The sequence below is a fragment of the Cannabis sativa genome, chromosome 1 (assembly GCF_029168945.1).
Source record: "Cannabis sativa cultivar Pink pepper isolate KNU-18-1 chromosome 1, ASM2916894v1, whole genome shotgun sequence".
Taxonomy (NCBI): domain Eukaryota; kingdom Viridiplantae; phylum Streptophyta; class Magnoliopsida; order Rosales; family Cannabaceae; genus Cannabis; species Cannabis sativa.
The window spans coordinates 73,877,222-73,892,102 of NC_083601.1; the positions used below are offsets into that span (position 1 = coordinate 73,877,222).

The following is a 14,881-nucleotide window of genomic DNA, read 5'->3' on the forward strand; positions in this document are numbered from 1 at the left end:
ACTCCTTGCTAATGCACACATCATCTAGGTCTTCCATAATGGGTTCATCTGGTGCAAAGGTCGGACTAAACTGTTGTAGTTGCTATAATGTTGTCGATTTCTCTTTAGCGAGTTTTGATAACAATCACGAGCAGTGTTTTAGGCTCCCCACATTTCTTTCACTCCCCACTTGGTTGGGAACTTGATCACTTGGTGGTATGTGGATAGCACAGCTTTCATGGAATGGATCTACAATTGGTCCAAGATTGCATTATAAGCTGATGGAGAGTCAACTACAAGGAACTTCGTCTGTAGGTTGACTCCTTCTGCAAAAACGTGGAGTATAACCTCGCTGACTGAGTGTTTCTGCTCTCCACTGAACCCAACCAATAATGTGGACTTGCGGATGATGGTGGCCTCGTCGATCCCCATCTCCCTGAGAGCATTCAAAAATAAGATGTTAATAGAGCTACCGTTATCGATCAGTATACGTTTAGTAAAACAATTCGAAATAAATAAAGAAATGACTAAAGCATCATGGTGAGGATTAAGAAAATTTCAAGCTTCGTCATCCATGAAGTTGATGGTTTGGCCGTTATAGGTTGTTGGTTGTTTCTTTGGTCTACCCTCTATCCGACTATTTCGCGTGCATGCCTCTTAGCGGCTGAGTATGTTATGCCGCTGACCTCTGATCCTCCAGAGATGACATTACATGTCCAGGTGTGCTGAGGTGGCTCTGGTGGTGTTATCAGCCTCTTGTCTGCTTCCGTCACGATCGTCTTTCCCTTGTCTGATAAAAAATCTCGCAATTGACCTTTGCACAAGAGTCCATCCACTTCATACCTTAATGCTACGCACTCTGGAGTGGTATGTCTGTGGTCATTATGAAATTCACACCACTTTGTCGTGTCGCGCATTGCTGCTGGTTTTTTAATCCTTTCAGGCCACTTGACTTGGTTTCCCATTCCCTTCATTACTACAACTACTTCGACAAGGCTAATGTTTAGGTTGTATTGAGGAATCGGTCCCTTGTCAGATTCCCTCATCCGTCGAGGTAGTGTTGTCTTGGCAATGTAATCCCTTGGTCTGTGTGATTGGGTGGAGTTCTCGCTATCTCTGTATGACCGTGATTTGTTGGTTGGATAAGGTTTTGAATAATGGTAGGACTGGCGTCGCTCTACCCTCTTTGGTACTCTACTGTCGCGAGAGTAAGAGTAGGATGTTGTCGATTGTCTATTGGATTCGTCTTCCTCCCACTTGATTTGCGCCCAAGCTTTGGCAAGCATGTCCTCCATTGTCTTGCATGGATATTTTGTCAATTCTTTGTAAAGGTTAAATTCTATCAGCATGCCTTTACGGAAGGCAGTAATGGTTGTGTCCACGTTGCATGTTGTGATGGAAACTTTTTCAGCATTGAATCTTGCCACATAGTCTCGTAAGGATTCGCCTCTCCTTTGTTTGATGCGGTATAGGTCATCTAACAGTGTCTCCAATTTCCTGCTGCTCGCAAATTGTTCTCCAAAAACATCCGTTAATTGAGCAAAAAAAGAAATCAAATTATTGGGTAAATTCATATACCATTGGAGGGCTGGGCTAGCCAAGCTAGACCCAAACCCCTTACACATGCATGCCTCGCGCAACTCACGAGGGATGGCGGCAGTGAACATCCTTTGCTTATAACTAGCTATATGATCATTTGGATCGGTTGTTCCGTCGTACATCCTCATTAATGGGAAGACAAGCTTCTTTGGCATCTCGACCAATGCAATGGCATCAACAAAAGGTGAGTCGGCAAAACTGCTAGGAAAACTTTTCTTTATTGGTGTTGGAACCCCTGGGATACGTTGGATCATTGCTTCCATCCCTTCGAACGTCCGAGCGATTGCTCATTCAATCAAATCCTCCTAAGCTAGAGTATGAATGGTGGTATGACATGCATCAACAGAAGATGGAATCAGATTGGAGTTTAGCATAACCTGTGTGGCAGTTACCTGTGATGGTGGGATTCCTTCAAGAGGAGACGTTGTTGAAGAATCAGATGTTGTAGTGCTAACCCCCAAGTTGCTAGTCGTTGGGAGGCTGACTGTAGGCAGGCCAGTTGTAGGAAGGCTGACCATAGGCAGACCAGTTGTAGGAAGGCTGACTGTAGGCAAGCCAGTTGTAGGAAGGCTGACCGTAGGTAGGCCAGTTTTAGGGAGACTGATCGTAGGCAGGTCATAGGCCACGTTGCTGGTCGTTAGACCTCCAGTGTTTGTCCCATCTGTTTGCATATCAGTATGTTCAGATTGCTGAGGTTGAGAACCTCCTACGACAGAATGACTTCCTAACATTAGAGTCGATGTCCCTCTGAGTGTTTACTGATCAGAGACTTGGGTCTCTGTTCTTATAGGAGTTAAGTCTAGTGATGCCATTGGTGTAATTGGAACTCGGTAACGACTTTGAGCAACACCAGGAGTCGTCATGGTAGCCTTCAGTGACTCCATTTGTGATTTTATTGCGGCATTTTCACTCTTAAATGTTGCGTTCTCCTCCTTAAAGGTTGCATTTTCTCGCTCAAGAATTCCAGTTGTGTTGGCTTTTATGCCCTAAATAAAACTCTATTTCAATGTAATCCATTTTATTCAACATCAATAAAGAAACAGAAGTATTTTTCATTCATTTGTGTATGTTTTGGTTCATGTTATCAATTGCTTGTCTATTTGATTTATAAATTCATCTGAAACCCTTTTCACATACTTGATCCTGTTTATTGTGTTGTCAGCACATTGGAAAGTAAACATGACTATGTGAATAAAGATTCCTAGATTTATCAGACACAGGGTTTTACTGATATGATAATCTACAACAGAGTGTACTTGCATTTGGAGAAATGCTATGTTCTTTCCAGAGCATTGGTTAAAGTAAAGCTCAGGTTGGGTGCATGGAGTATGCATCGGAAGGGACCGATATTGAACTTTGACTTAGATTTATTAAACTTACCGTAATATCTATTCAAGTCAATATTGCCTAGTTGATCCTAGATCAAATGATCTTAATCCTATTATGATTACGCTCAATCTTAAGAGGTTATTCATGTTCTTTGATTTGTTAGTTAAGCCTACTTTTAGGTCAGGGTGATACGTACATTTTGGGAACACGGTAGTTCAATTGAGTGGAAGCGCTAACATATACATGGAATCTATAGCTTCTATCTGGCGAATAGTAAGTAAAGGATGATCTCCTTCGAGCTTGACCAAACGAAAATAAATGGTGGAGTACTCATTTCACATAAGATGAAATATCATTTATACGGGGTCAAGTGTTTTAAGGATAAAATACATTGTAGGGTGTAACGGTAATCTAATCCTTTTACAGTGTAGATCATTCATATACAGGATCATTGATCAAATTAGGATTATAACAATGGATAACTAATGATGTGTCTATATGGTGGAACATATAGAGCATTCTATATACTGATAGTGCAATTCTAAGTTCTATGCGTGGATTCAATGAAGAATTAATAAGTCAGTGAATTTAGGTTATAAATTCTTGATCTGCTTATTGGAAGCTCGGTTATATAGACCCATGGTCCCCCCACTAGTTGAGATAATATTGCTTGTAAGACTCATATAATTGGTTTTGATTAATCAATTATAATTCTCAAATTAGACTATGTCTATTTGTGAAATTTTCACTAAGTAAGGGCGAAATTGTAAAGAAAGAGTTTTAGGGGCATATTTGTTAATTATGATACTTTGTATGGTTCAATTAATAAATATGATAAATGACAATATTATTTAATAATTATTTATAGTTATCAAATAGTTAGAATTGGCATTTAAATGGTTGAATTTGAAAATTGGCGTTTTTGAGAAAATGAGATGCAGAAATGATAGAACTGCAAAATTGCAAAAGTGAAGCCCAAATCCATATAGCCATGGCCAGCCACTTTTATAGGGTTTATCATCTGATATTTTCATTATTTTAATGCCAAATAATTCAAACCTAACCCTAGTGAATGCTATAAATAGATAGTGAAGGCTTCAGGAAATTTACACTTAACTTTCACACTTTCATTCAGAGAAAAACCTGAGCCTTCTCTTTCTAAACCCTAGCCGCCACTTCTTACTCTTCTTCTTCCTTCATAATTTTGAACCACTTAGTGATTAGAGTAGTGCCCATACACAGCAAGTGATACCTCAATCATAGTGAGGAAGATTGTGAAGAAAGACATTCAACAAGAAGGAGTTTCAGCACTAAAGAAGGAGAGAAAGAGATCCAGGTTTAGATCTTGATAATACTCTGCGACAGAAAGGATACAAGGGTTAGAGATCTGAACGGAATGAGACATTTAATTCTTCTGCACCCAATGTAAGATTTCTAACACTTTTTATGTGTTTATTTCATAATCGTTTTAGAATTTCATATTTAGGGTGTTAATCAACATACTTGTGAGTAGATCTAAGATCCTGGTAAAATAATTTCCAACAACTGGCCTTAGAGCTATGGTAATTGATTTTCTTGCAAGAAATTTGGACTTAAAACGATTTGTTTGATGTTTTGGATGGTATCATGTTGTTTTGAGTGTTGTTTGATGATTGATTGATGTTTGTGAATTTTCGTGAACAATAATTGAATATCTGTTTCTGGAATTATTTTTATTGGATAGTATGGAAAAAATTAAGCAATTTACTTTTTTACAGAACTCAATTTCGATTTAATTTGAATTAGTTATGATTTTTTGAAGTTTCGAAAAATATCAGGAGTCGTGCATCATCACACGCGCGCGCGGACGAGGGGCAACCTTCGGAAAACACGCGCACAGACAAGATTCTTGCCTGAAACCGAGCCTCGCGCGCGTGGAGAGGCTGCTAGCAACCTCCTGCGTCGAGGTTTCTCGGTCATGCATGCTGATGCGCGCGCGCTCGTACAGCTCGTAATTTTTTCGTTTTTCTTCAATTTTTCATGCTATTTCATGGATTTAACTTCCGATTTTTTGTGTAGTTTTGTATTTAGATATTTACTATTCCTAATTCAATTCTAAATATCATAATTAAATTAATTAATTTTTTTTTAAATTAATTCATAATATTAGTGTAATTTGAATTTGAAAATAGTAAATATCTATCTTTTTTGCTTAATTATCTATCCTATTTTAAATTTGATTATATCTAATCTTATTTTTTAAATTTAAGGTCAGATTTTAAATTTTAAATTAAATATTTTTTTTAAATAATTTGACCTTATTTAAATTTAAAATAAGATAACTGTATAATCATGTAATTTTAAATAGAAGTAAGATATTTTACTAACTTTTAAATTTTGTTATTTTATTTATTTAAATTAAATCATAAAATCTGAAAAAGATATTTATTTATCTTTTTTATTTTTATTGAATATTTAATTTATAAAATAAAAATAAATTTTTAAAAGTAGTTAGCAAATTTTGAAATGATCTTTAGGTTAGTTGAAACCTAATTTTTCAAAATTGTAGGTTTAATTTTAAATATTATTTTATTAATTTCGAAAATATATATATTTTATTATATTATTATTATTTTTCGAAAATAATTTTTTTGAAAAAATTATTTTTCAAAATTTCATTATTTAAAATTAAATAAATCCTACATCCAACTATCCAGCTAACCTTGTTGGAGGAGTATGTGTTTTAGCTTGTTTGTAAGTTTTATAAAACCTATTATTGCTTGATTGCAAATAGTCATGGTTAACTTGTTGACAGATCCAATGATCTGATTTTAACTCATGGTTCCATTGGTCGAGTAAATAATTTGTAACAGGTAATTTTTACAATCTTCTTTCATCTGTGTATGACCTAGCAACATGATAGGATCCATCCAAATTGTGTGCCTGTGTGAGCCTATATGATTAATTTTGTTATAGATGCATATAGGTTGTTGTTGCTAAATAAAACATCATAGTTTTTGATAGATTTTATTTAGGCCCATTTAGGTTTGGGCCTATTCAATTAATAACAGTTGTTCATTTTAAGGTTAAATTCCTCTCTTTTGGGCCTTGTGTGAGAGTTGGGAGCCATAGAAGTGGGTACGACATATTGAACCCAGCACCCCCTCACATGAACTACCCCAATTGTGAAGGCTCATTTGCCTGATTTGAATAACTGTACTAGGTTAATTACACTAGTTTAACCTAATAAAATTGATTAGCAACATAATTAATTTCATTTATTTTGAAATTAATTTAAGAAAACCATAGTTTAAAGGATTTTATTCTAAGCTAAACTATATGTATTTTCTTGTATTTAATTAAATATAGAATTTTAACCATCTAGATTCTTTCTGAAGCTTAATTTAAATTTTTCATTAAATATTCCTATTTAAGTTGATATTTAGTTATCTATAACTAATCAACTTAAATCTGAATATCTTTTGAATTTAAAATTTCAAAATTAAGTTGAGGAATTTTAGGAATTGGTTATTAAGATTCTTTAGATATTTTTTAAGTTGATATTTTTTTTCAAATATTAACTTAAAATGGAATATTTTCAAAATTAAGTGGTTACAACTTAATTTTTATTTAATTAAATCTAATTTGAAAGATATTTAAGTTGATTTTTTAGATTCTTCTAAAACAACTTAAACAAGATATTTTCAAATTTGTTCCATTTTATTCGAATTTATTTTTCGAATTTAAATAATAATTGAAATTTAATTAAAGTTGATTTTTTATTTAAACCAACTTTAATTTGTAATTTTTCATTATTATTATACGGAGTAAATGATTAAATAAAATACATATTTTAAAATAATGAGCTTTAATCAAGAGACATTCGATCTCCATTGTTGGTTTTACATAGCGTTTGTTTTAGTGAGTAATCCTCCCTAATGGAAGAACGTTCATTAGCAAGTTCGCACCGTTAATCTCGAAAGATAAGTAGCTTTGTAAGTGTTTTATATGCTATAGATCACCCTAATGGTGGCGACCATATTTGACTTGCAAAATATGAAACAATGGTGGAAGCTCATAAGATAGAATTGCCTTGACTCTCGCCTAAACGGGACAACGCTGAATTCCAATCTTGATCGAATAAAAGGTTGCTAGAATGATTATCATTTTAGATGAGTTGACAACTCTATTCAATGGATGATGCTTTGACTCTCGCCTAAACGGGACACTGTATCAGTTTGTTGAAAACCTTGGAAAATAAACTATGTTAGATTTAGTATTTTTATAACATATGTGATTATTTGTTATTTTCTGAACATGTGTATGAATTTATGAACCAAAACCTTACTTCTATTTTATTGATGTGTTGTAGTGCCAATATGAATAACCCTCACCCCGATCCTCTCCTAGTTAATATCTTAGCAAAAGAACTCTATAGTGTGAAAATGCATCCTGGTAGTTGCATAAACTCGCACCTGTTGATGATGAATCTTAAGTTCCAAAAGGAAAATCTACTAGGGATTGATTTATCAAGAGAACAATGGGTCCAATTCATTCTTAATAGTCTTCCTCCCGAGTATAATGAATTTGTTGTTTCTTACATGATCAACAATTTCAACTCCTCCGACATGGACAAGCTTGAAGCAGAATTACGAGCCCATGAACGGAATCTGATTGCAATGGGTCCTCCTGGGTTTGCAAATCTTAATCAAAGGAAAAGGATTAAGCATGAAGGCTCTAGCGAAGCTGCTTCCTCAAGTACAATTATCAGACATAATCTTCTATGTTCGAATTGTAATGAAAAGGGACATCAAGAAGAACGATGTCCCCGACTTCTAAACAATTTAAACGAAGGTAATGATTTTGTCTTCGAATCATGTGCTTTAGAGAACGACAAATCCGCTTGGATTGTTGATTCTGGGTCTACTAACCATGTATGTTCTTCACCGGCAGTTCGCTTGAAACTTGGGAAAATCTGCTTCCAGAAGAGTTAAAGCTTAAAGTTGGTAATGGCGAGTTAGTGTCGGTCAAAGCTAGAGGAAAATCCCGCATCAAGTTTCAACAAAGATTTTTAATTTTAGAAAATGTTTTATTTATTCCCAACTTTAGTAGAAACTTGATTAGTGTCTCATGTTTGCAAACACAATCTTATATTTTGAATTTTTTGAGTTCTAACTGTTCAATTTCTCGTAATGGATTTCAAATATGTGTTGCTACCATGGAACAAGGGCTTTATGTTTTAAGACCAAATACACAAATCTCATTAAACGAAAGTGAACTTTTTGTTGGAATTATTTTTACCAGATCTTCGATCTACTCACAAGTATGTTTATTAACACCCTAAATATGAACTTTCTATAACGATGAAATAAACACATTTTAAGTTTAAGAAACCTTACATTGGGTGCAGCGGAATTAAATGACTCCTTCCGTTCAGATCTCTAACCCTTGTATCCTTTCTGTAGCAGAGTATTATCAAGATCTGAACCTAGATCTCTTTCTCCGAATCTTTGATGCTGAAACTCCTTTGCTGATGATCTTTCTTCACGATCTTCCTCACTATGATTGAGGTATTGCTCGCTGTGTATCAGCACTACTCTAATCACTAAGGGTTTCAAAATTATCAAGGAAGAAGAGAGAGAGAGGGTGGCGGCCAAGGTAGAGAGAGAAAGGCTCAGGTTTTCTGATTCAGAAGTGTAATTTTCCTGAAGCCTTCACTACCTATTTATAGCATTCCACTAGGGTTAGGTTTGAATTATTTGGCATTAAAATAATGAAAATATCAGTTTAAAATGCCTACAAAAGTGGCCGGCCATGGCTTATTGGGTTTGGGCCTTGCTTTTTGCAATTTTGTAATTTTAACACTTTTGTATCTGATTTTCTCAAAAATGCCAATTTTTTAATTCAACCATTTAAATGCCAATTCTAACTATTTAATAACTATAAAAAATTATTAAATAATATTGTCATTTATCATATTTATTAATTAAACCATACAAAGTATCACAATTAACAAATATGCCCCTAACAACTCTTTCTTTACAATTTCGCCCTTACTTAGTGAAAATTTCACAAATAGACATAGTCTAATTTGAGAATTATAATTGATTAATCAAAACCAATTACATGAGTCTTACAAACAATATTATCTCAACTAGTGCGGGGACCATGGGTCTATATAACCGAGCTTCCAATAAGTAGATCAAGAATTTAGCACTAAAATTCACTAACTTATTAATTCTTCGTTGAATCCACGCATAGAACTTAGAATTGCACTCTCAGTATATAGAATGCTCTATATGTTCCACCATATAGACGCATCATTAGTTATCCATTGTTATAATCATAATGTGATCAATGATCTTCTATATGAATGATCTACACTGTAAAGGGATTAGATTACCGTAACACCCTACTATGTATTTTATCCTTAAAACACTTGACCCCGTATAAATGATATTTCAGCTTATGTGAAATGAGTACTCCACCATTTATGTTTGTTTGGTCAAGCTCGAAGGAGATCATCCTTTGCTTACTATTCGCCAGATAGAAGCTATAGATTCCATGTTTATGTTAGCGCTCCCACTCAATTGCACTACCGTGTTCCCAAAATGTACGTATCACCCTGACCTAAAAGTAGGCTTAACTAACAAATCAAAGAACACGAATAGCCTTTCAAGATTGAGCGTAATCATAACAGGATTAAGAACATTTGATCTAGGACCAACTTGGCGATATTGACATAAATAAATTGATGCTGACTAGAGACAAAAATTATAATTTAGGGATAAATCTCGGGAGAAACAAAGAAAGAAAAATTTGCAAGCAAAGAAAGAAAAGCAGTTGCATGAGCAACCTCGAAAGCCCAGCAAAAGTTCAAATGCTAAACCTAGTGCAATGAGGAAGAAAACAGCTAAATAGAGACGTGCTGTGCAGACAGTTGAAGATGACGATGAGTTGACACGAGATTACCGCCTCCTGAAGAAGCTGAAAAAGGGGACTATTGATGAAAATGAGTGTAACGTCCCCGCTTCAAGCCTCCATTAGGTCCTTACACCCTCGGACTAATGGAGGCTTGAAGCGGGGACGTTACAAATGGTATCAGAGCCTTGACCCAGCCGGAAGTGTGGTCGACGAGGACGTCGGACCCCGTAAGGGGGGGTGATTGTGACAGTCAGTAGTCCCGTGATCCGTAAGGGGAAATACCGGGTAAGCTGTGCAATCCCAAATGCTCTGATACCATTTTGTAACGTCCTCGCTTCAAGCCTCCATTGGGCCCTCACACCCACGGAATGAATGGCTCTTATACACGAGTACGTCACTCTGGCTGCTTCCTGGATTGATGACTGACCCTACAGACCAACACGAGTGTTTCCAGCATGCTTTGTCCTCACTCGCACGCTTCCTGGGAAAACTTCCCAGGAGGTCACCCATCCTGAAATTACTCCGAAGTCAAGCTCGCTTAACTGTGGAGTTCTTTCGAGATAGGCTACCGAAAAACAAGATGCACCTTGTTGATATAGGTAGTACCAATCAATCCATTTAAGCCCTCTTCAACTGTGTAGTCCCATACCTACACAGTCTCAGAATCATCCCACTTGACCTTCCCCAGGCGGTGTGGGATTGCACAGCTTACCCGGTATTTCCCCTTACGGATCACGGGACTACTGATTGTCACAATTTTTGTAACGTCCCCGCTTCAAGCCTCCATTGGGTCCTTACACCCACGGAATGAATGGCTCTTATACACGAGTACGTCACTCTGGCTACTTTCTGGATTGATGACTGGCCCTACAGACCAACACGAGTGTTTCCAGCGTGCTTTGTCCTCACTCGCACGCTTCCTGGGAAAACTTCCCAGGAGGTCACCCATCCTGAAATTGCTCCCAGGTCAAGCACGCTTAACTGTGGAGTTCTTTCGTGATGGGCTACCGAAAAACAAGATGCACCTTGTTGATATAGGTAGTACCAATCAATCCATTTAAGCCCTCTTCAACTGTGTAGTCCCATACCTACACAGTCTCAGAATCATCCCACTTGACCTTCCCAGGCGGTGTGGGATTGCACAGCTTACCCGGTATTTCCCCTTACGGATCACGGGACTACTGACTGTCACAATCACCCCCCCTTACGGGGTCCGACGTCCTCGTCGACCACACTTCCGGCTGGGTCAAGGCTCTGATACCATTTGTAACGTCCCCGCTTCAAGCCTCCATTGGGCCCTTACACCCACGGAATGAATGGCTCTTATACACGAGTACGTCACTCTGGCTACTTTCTGGATTGATGACTGGCCCTACAGACCAACACGAGTGTTTCCAGCGTGCTTTGTCCTCACTCGCACGCTTCCTGAGAAAACTTCCCAGGAGGTCACCCATCCTGAAATTGCTCCCAAGTCAAGCACGCTTAACTGTGGAGTTCTTTCGTGATGGGCTACCGAAAAACAAGATGCACCTTGTTGATATAGGTAGTACCAATCAATCCATTTAAGCCCTCTTCAACTGTGTAGTCCCATACCTACACAGTCTCAGAATCATCCCACTTGACCTTCCCCAGGCGGTGTGGGATTGCACAGCTTACCCGGTATTTCCCCTTACGGATCACGGGACTACTGACTGTCACAGTGAGTTTGCAAAATTATCAGGGATTGAAGACTTGCTTTGAAATTCATGATACATGATAGAGGTATTTTGCAAATACATTCAGAGCCCACCAAAAGAGCTCCAAAGATGAAATGAATCATAACCAATGGTTGCAAAATTTACACAAATTAAAGAAATACTTTGATGTTTACGGGATGAGTATAAGAAGTTTTCGGAGGATATTAAACCTTGGATCTTCATAGTTTTGAAGGCTAACCAGCTACAACGAACCACCATATTCTATTCTGCTGGGTACCTTGCTGCTGGTGATGAAGAATTATAAATTTATAATTTGTCCCTCTCTGCTCATGCATAGGTTTTTGATATTGCCTTTTGGCTTTGTAATTCAGTTTTTTTCCCTTCCTTATTTAATTCGTTGTTTTTCCGTTGATGAATTGATATTTTGCTTAGCTTGACAAACAAAAAAAGAAGAGACATTTAGAGAATTGTATTCTGATACAGTGGTAGTGGAAAAAAAATAACATATTTAAAGTTTTACTATATGGTTAGCACTGGAGAAGTTCACTGTATATGGAACCTTAAATTTGTTAGCTGAAATTTCTGTGTATATTTAAAGCATCACCCCACATTTTTTTTTCTCCTTATATTCAACTTGAAATTCATAATCTGCCACTCGAGTAACTTCAGCAAATCTAGCATTTTTAAGTAGTTGATTCACTTTAAGATGCACTGCAGGTGTTAGTTTGGTTTTGCATCTTTCAGCTATTACTTTCCTCGCATACATCATGTTCATTAATTTAGTTCTGAGACATTCCAATAACTCCATGGGAGGCTTGTAACGTACTTCATCAATCCAACCATTAAAGGACTCCACATGGTTGTTTGTAAGATGTTCAACCTTGGCATTAGGGTCAAAACAGCTCAAATTCCAATGTTTTGCATCAATATTAGATAGCCATACATATGCATCTCTGTTTAAAAGTTGAATTTGCTTCATTACATATTGGAAATGTTGAAAGTTCGCCGTCTCAGCCGCTGCCCAAAAAAGATTTTGTAAATTGGATGTACCGAAATGTTTCGTCATGTTGTTTTCAATATGGAAACAACAATAACGATGGAAAGCTCTTGAGATAGTTTGGACACCCTCTATCAGTCCCTAAATTTAATTAGAATCAGTTAAAACTAAAATTAGCAATGATCAAAGTAATATTTAATTTTAAAAAATGACTTGAAAATAAAGTTACCTTTTGTCTATCACTCATCACACACCAAGGAAGACCATTATATGTTTCTCCAATTTCACGTCAAAGTAGATGAATGAACCACTTCCATGAATCTGTATTTTCAGCCTCAACAATGGCATATGCAATTGGATAAAAATGAAGGTTTGCATCTAATCCTATGGCAGAAAGTAAGATCCCCTTATAAGGGCTTTCAAATGACAACCATCCAATCCAAAAAAAGGTCGACATCCAACCAAAAATCCTTGTTTTACCCCAATATAACATATAAATATTCTTTGAAACTGAGGTCTCCAAATTGGCACTCGAGATTTAGGTGGAACTTCCTCTTCTACCTCCTCAGATGGTTTATTTATGTCCACAAGCTGACTTTGAATAATTGCGGCACTACCCGGATTAGTTTGCATCACCATAAATGCATATCTCCTAAGTTTTCCATAGAATCGAACATGATTACCCTCAACTTCCCCCCTAGCAATTGCTCTAGCTCTCCAGAGCCTTTTATTATTCACCTCAATTCCCCAAGTATCCTTCAACTCTTCTCGCATACCTTTGAGACTCATATCTGGATGTCTACTGATTGGGCCAACCATCTTCTTTGCTATCCAACCACTATTGGTTGCCCTATTTGTCCTTACACATTGACATGTGTGGGTGTTGTTAAAGGTTTTGATGATGAACAACCTTTCGTTAGGAGACAACGACGCATGTATGCGCCATGGACAAGCATCTGCCCTACAAACAAATGTGACACGAATTCTTTCTTATTTTACTTTTTGCAATTCAAAACCTTCTTGCACTGCATAGTCTCTCATTACCTGTGCAAATTGTCTATGGTCACTAAATCTTAGAAACTGTCTCAAAACAATTTTTCCATTGATATACACCTCATCAGTTCGGATTTGGAATGTTGCTGTTAGGGTCAAGAAAATTATCTCTTCTTGAAGTGTGTGGGTTTCTATGACCTGCTTCATCACTATCATAATATTCTCCAATGTCAAGGTCAACATCACTATCTACATAATCACCCTCATCTTCATCTGTATCATCATCTTCTTCACTGTAATGCCTTCCTGTTTTCCACTCTAAATCACTATCATCGGTAGGTGATGATAGTGTCTCACCCTCCTCTGTTTCACCTTGTTTCCCAAAATGTAATTTTTTTCTTGTCTCATAGTTGTGTCTAGCAGCTACACTTGGTCCCTGCAACATCTTGACCAAAACCTTCTACAGTTCCCTTATCAGCATATTGAACTTGCAATGCATTCATCTCAGTGGATTTCACCATGTTCACCCTATTTGCAAATACAAAAAATAAGTACATGCATTTGAAAAAATAATACACAACCAGTTAATAAAGAGTCAAGAACGCTTAAAAATGTTTTTATAACAATTGACATCATATTGTAAAGAAAAATCTAGTTTTTTCTCTTTTTAATTTTATGATTCATGTTTATTTTAAATAAAGAGCCAACAAAGGTTTTAATATAAAATACACATGCTGAAAACTAATTTTTACTAGCTATAGCAATTAGTTAGATATTTCACAATATATATACTAGAATATATATATTCAAGTGTTAAAAAGAAAGAGACACATACTGGTATACTAAAAATAAGGTAGCATAATCAAATTATTATATACTTTTACTGGTATGAATACACTAACATACAAAATATAAAGCTTAATTTATTAGGAATAAAGAAGATTGCATAATATTAAAGCTTATGCATTCTATCTTATTTAGCAACAATACTGAGAGAAAAAGACAAACCACATTACAACACACAAACAGAAGCAATCCCAAACAAGCAAAAAAAGATATCACATCAAACTCATTAAATACCCACACAATACCACAAAAAATATACACATATACGATATACAATCATTATCAAAGTACTTTGAGATATTATTCAAACTAATCACTACAAAATCATTCAAAAAAAAAAAAAACACTTTCACTAACTACCCAGATATTTTCAACCCAATAAATACCCATATCAACAATGGTAGAACATGTGGTTTTGCATTTAAATAGTTGTAAAAACCAAACTCTCATTAACGATGAAGATACCGAACTAATACTAAGAAAAGAAGACAAACCCGATTTGATTTAAAATCGCCTTTGATGTTCGTTCACCACCTCC

The 14,881-nt window shown here is 36.3% G+C and overlaps 1 protein-coding gene across 1 annotated transcript; it reads right to left on the bottom strand.

Annotated features, from left to right (window-relative positions):
- Window positions 1–228: 228 nt before the first annotated feature.
- Window positions 229–1,841, bottom strand: LOC115710861 (uncharacterized). The gene is made up of 2 exons (XM_061112074.1): window positions 634–1,841; window positions 229–415 (listed from the first exon to the last, which is right to left on the bottom strand). The coding sequence occupies exons 1-2, from the start codon at window positions 1,839–1,841 to the stop codon at window positions 229–231; spliced, it is 1,395 nt and encodes a 464-aa protein (XP_060968057.1).
- Window positions 1,842–14,881: the final 13,040 nt, after the last annotated feature.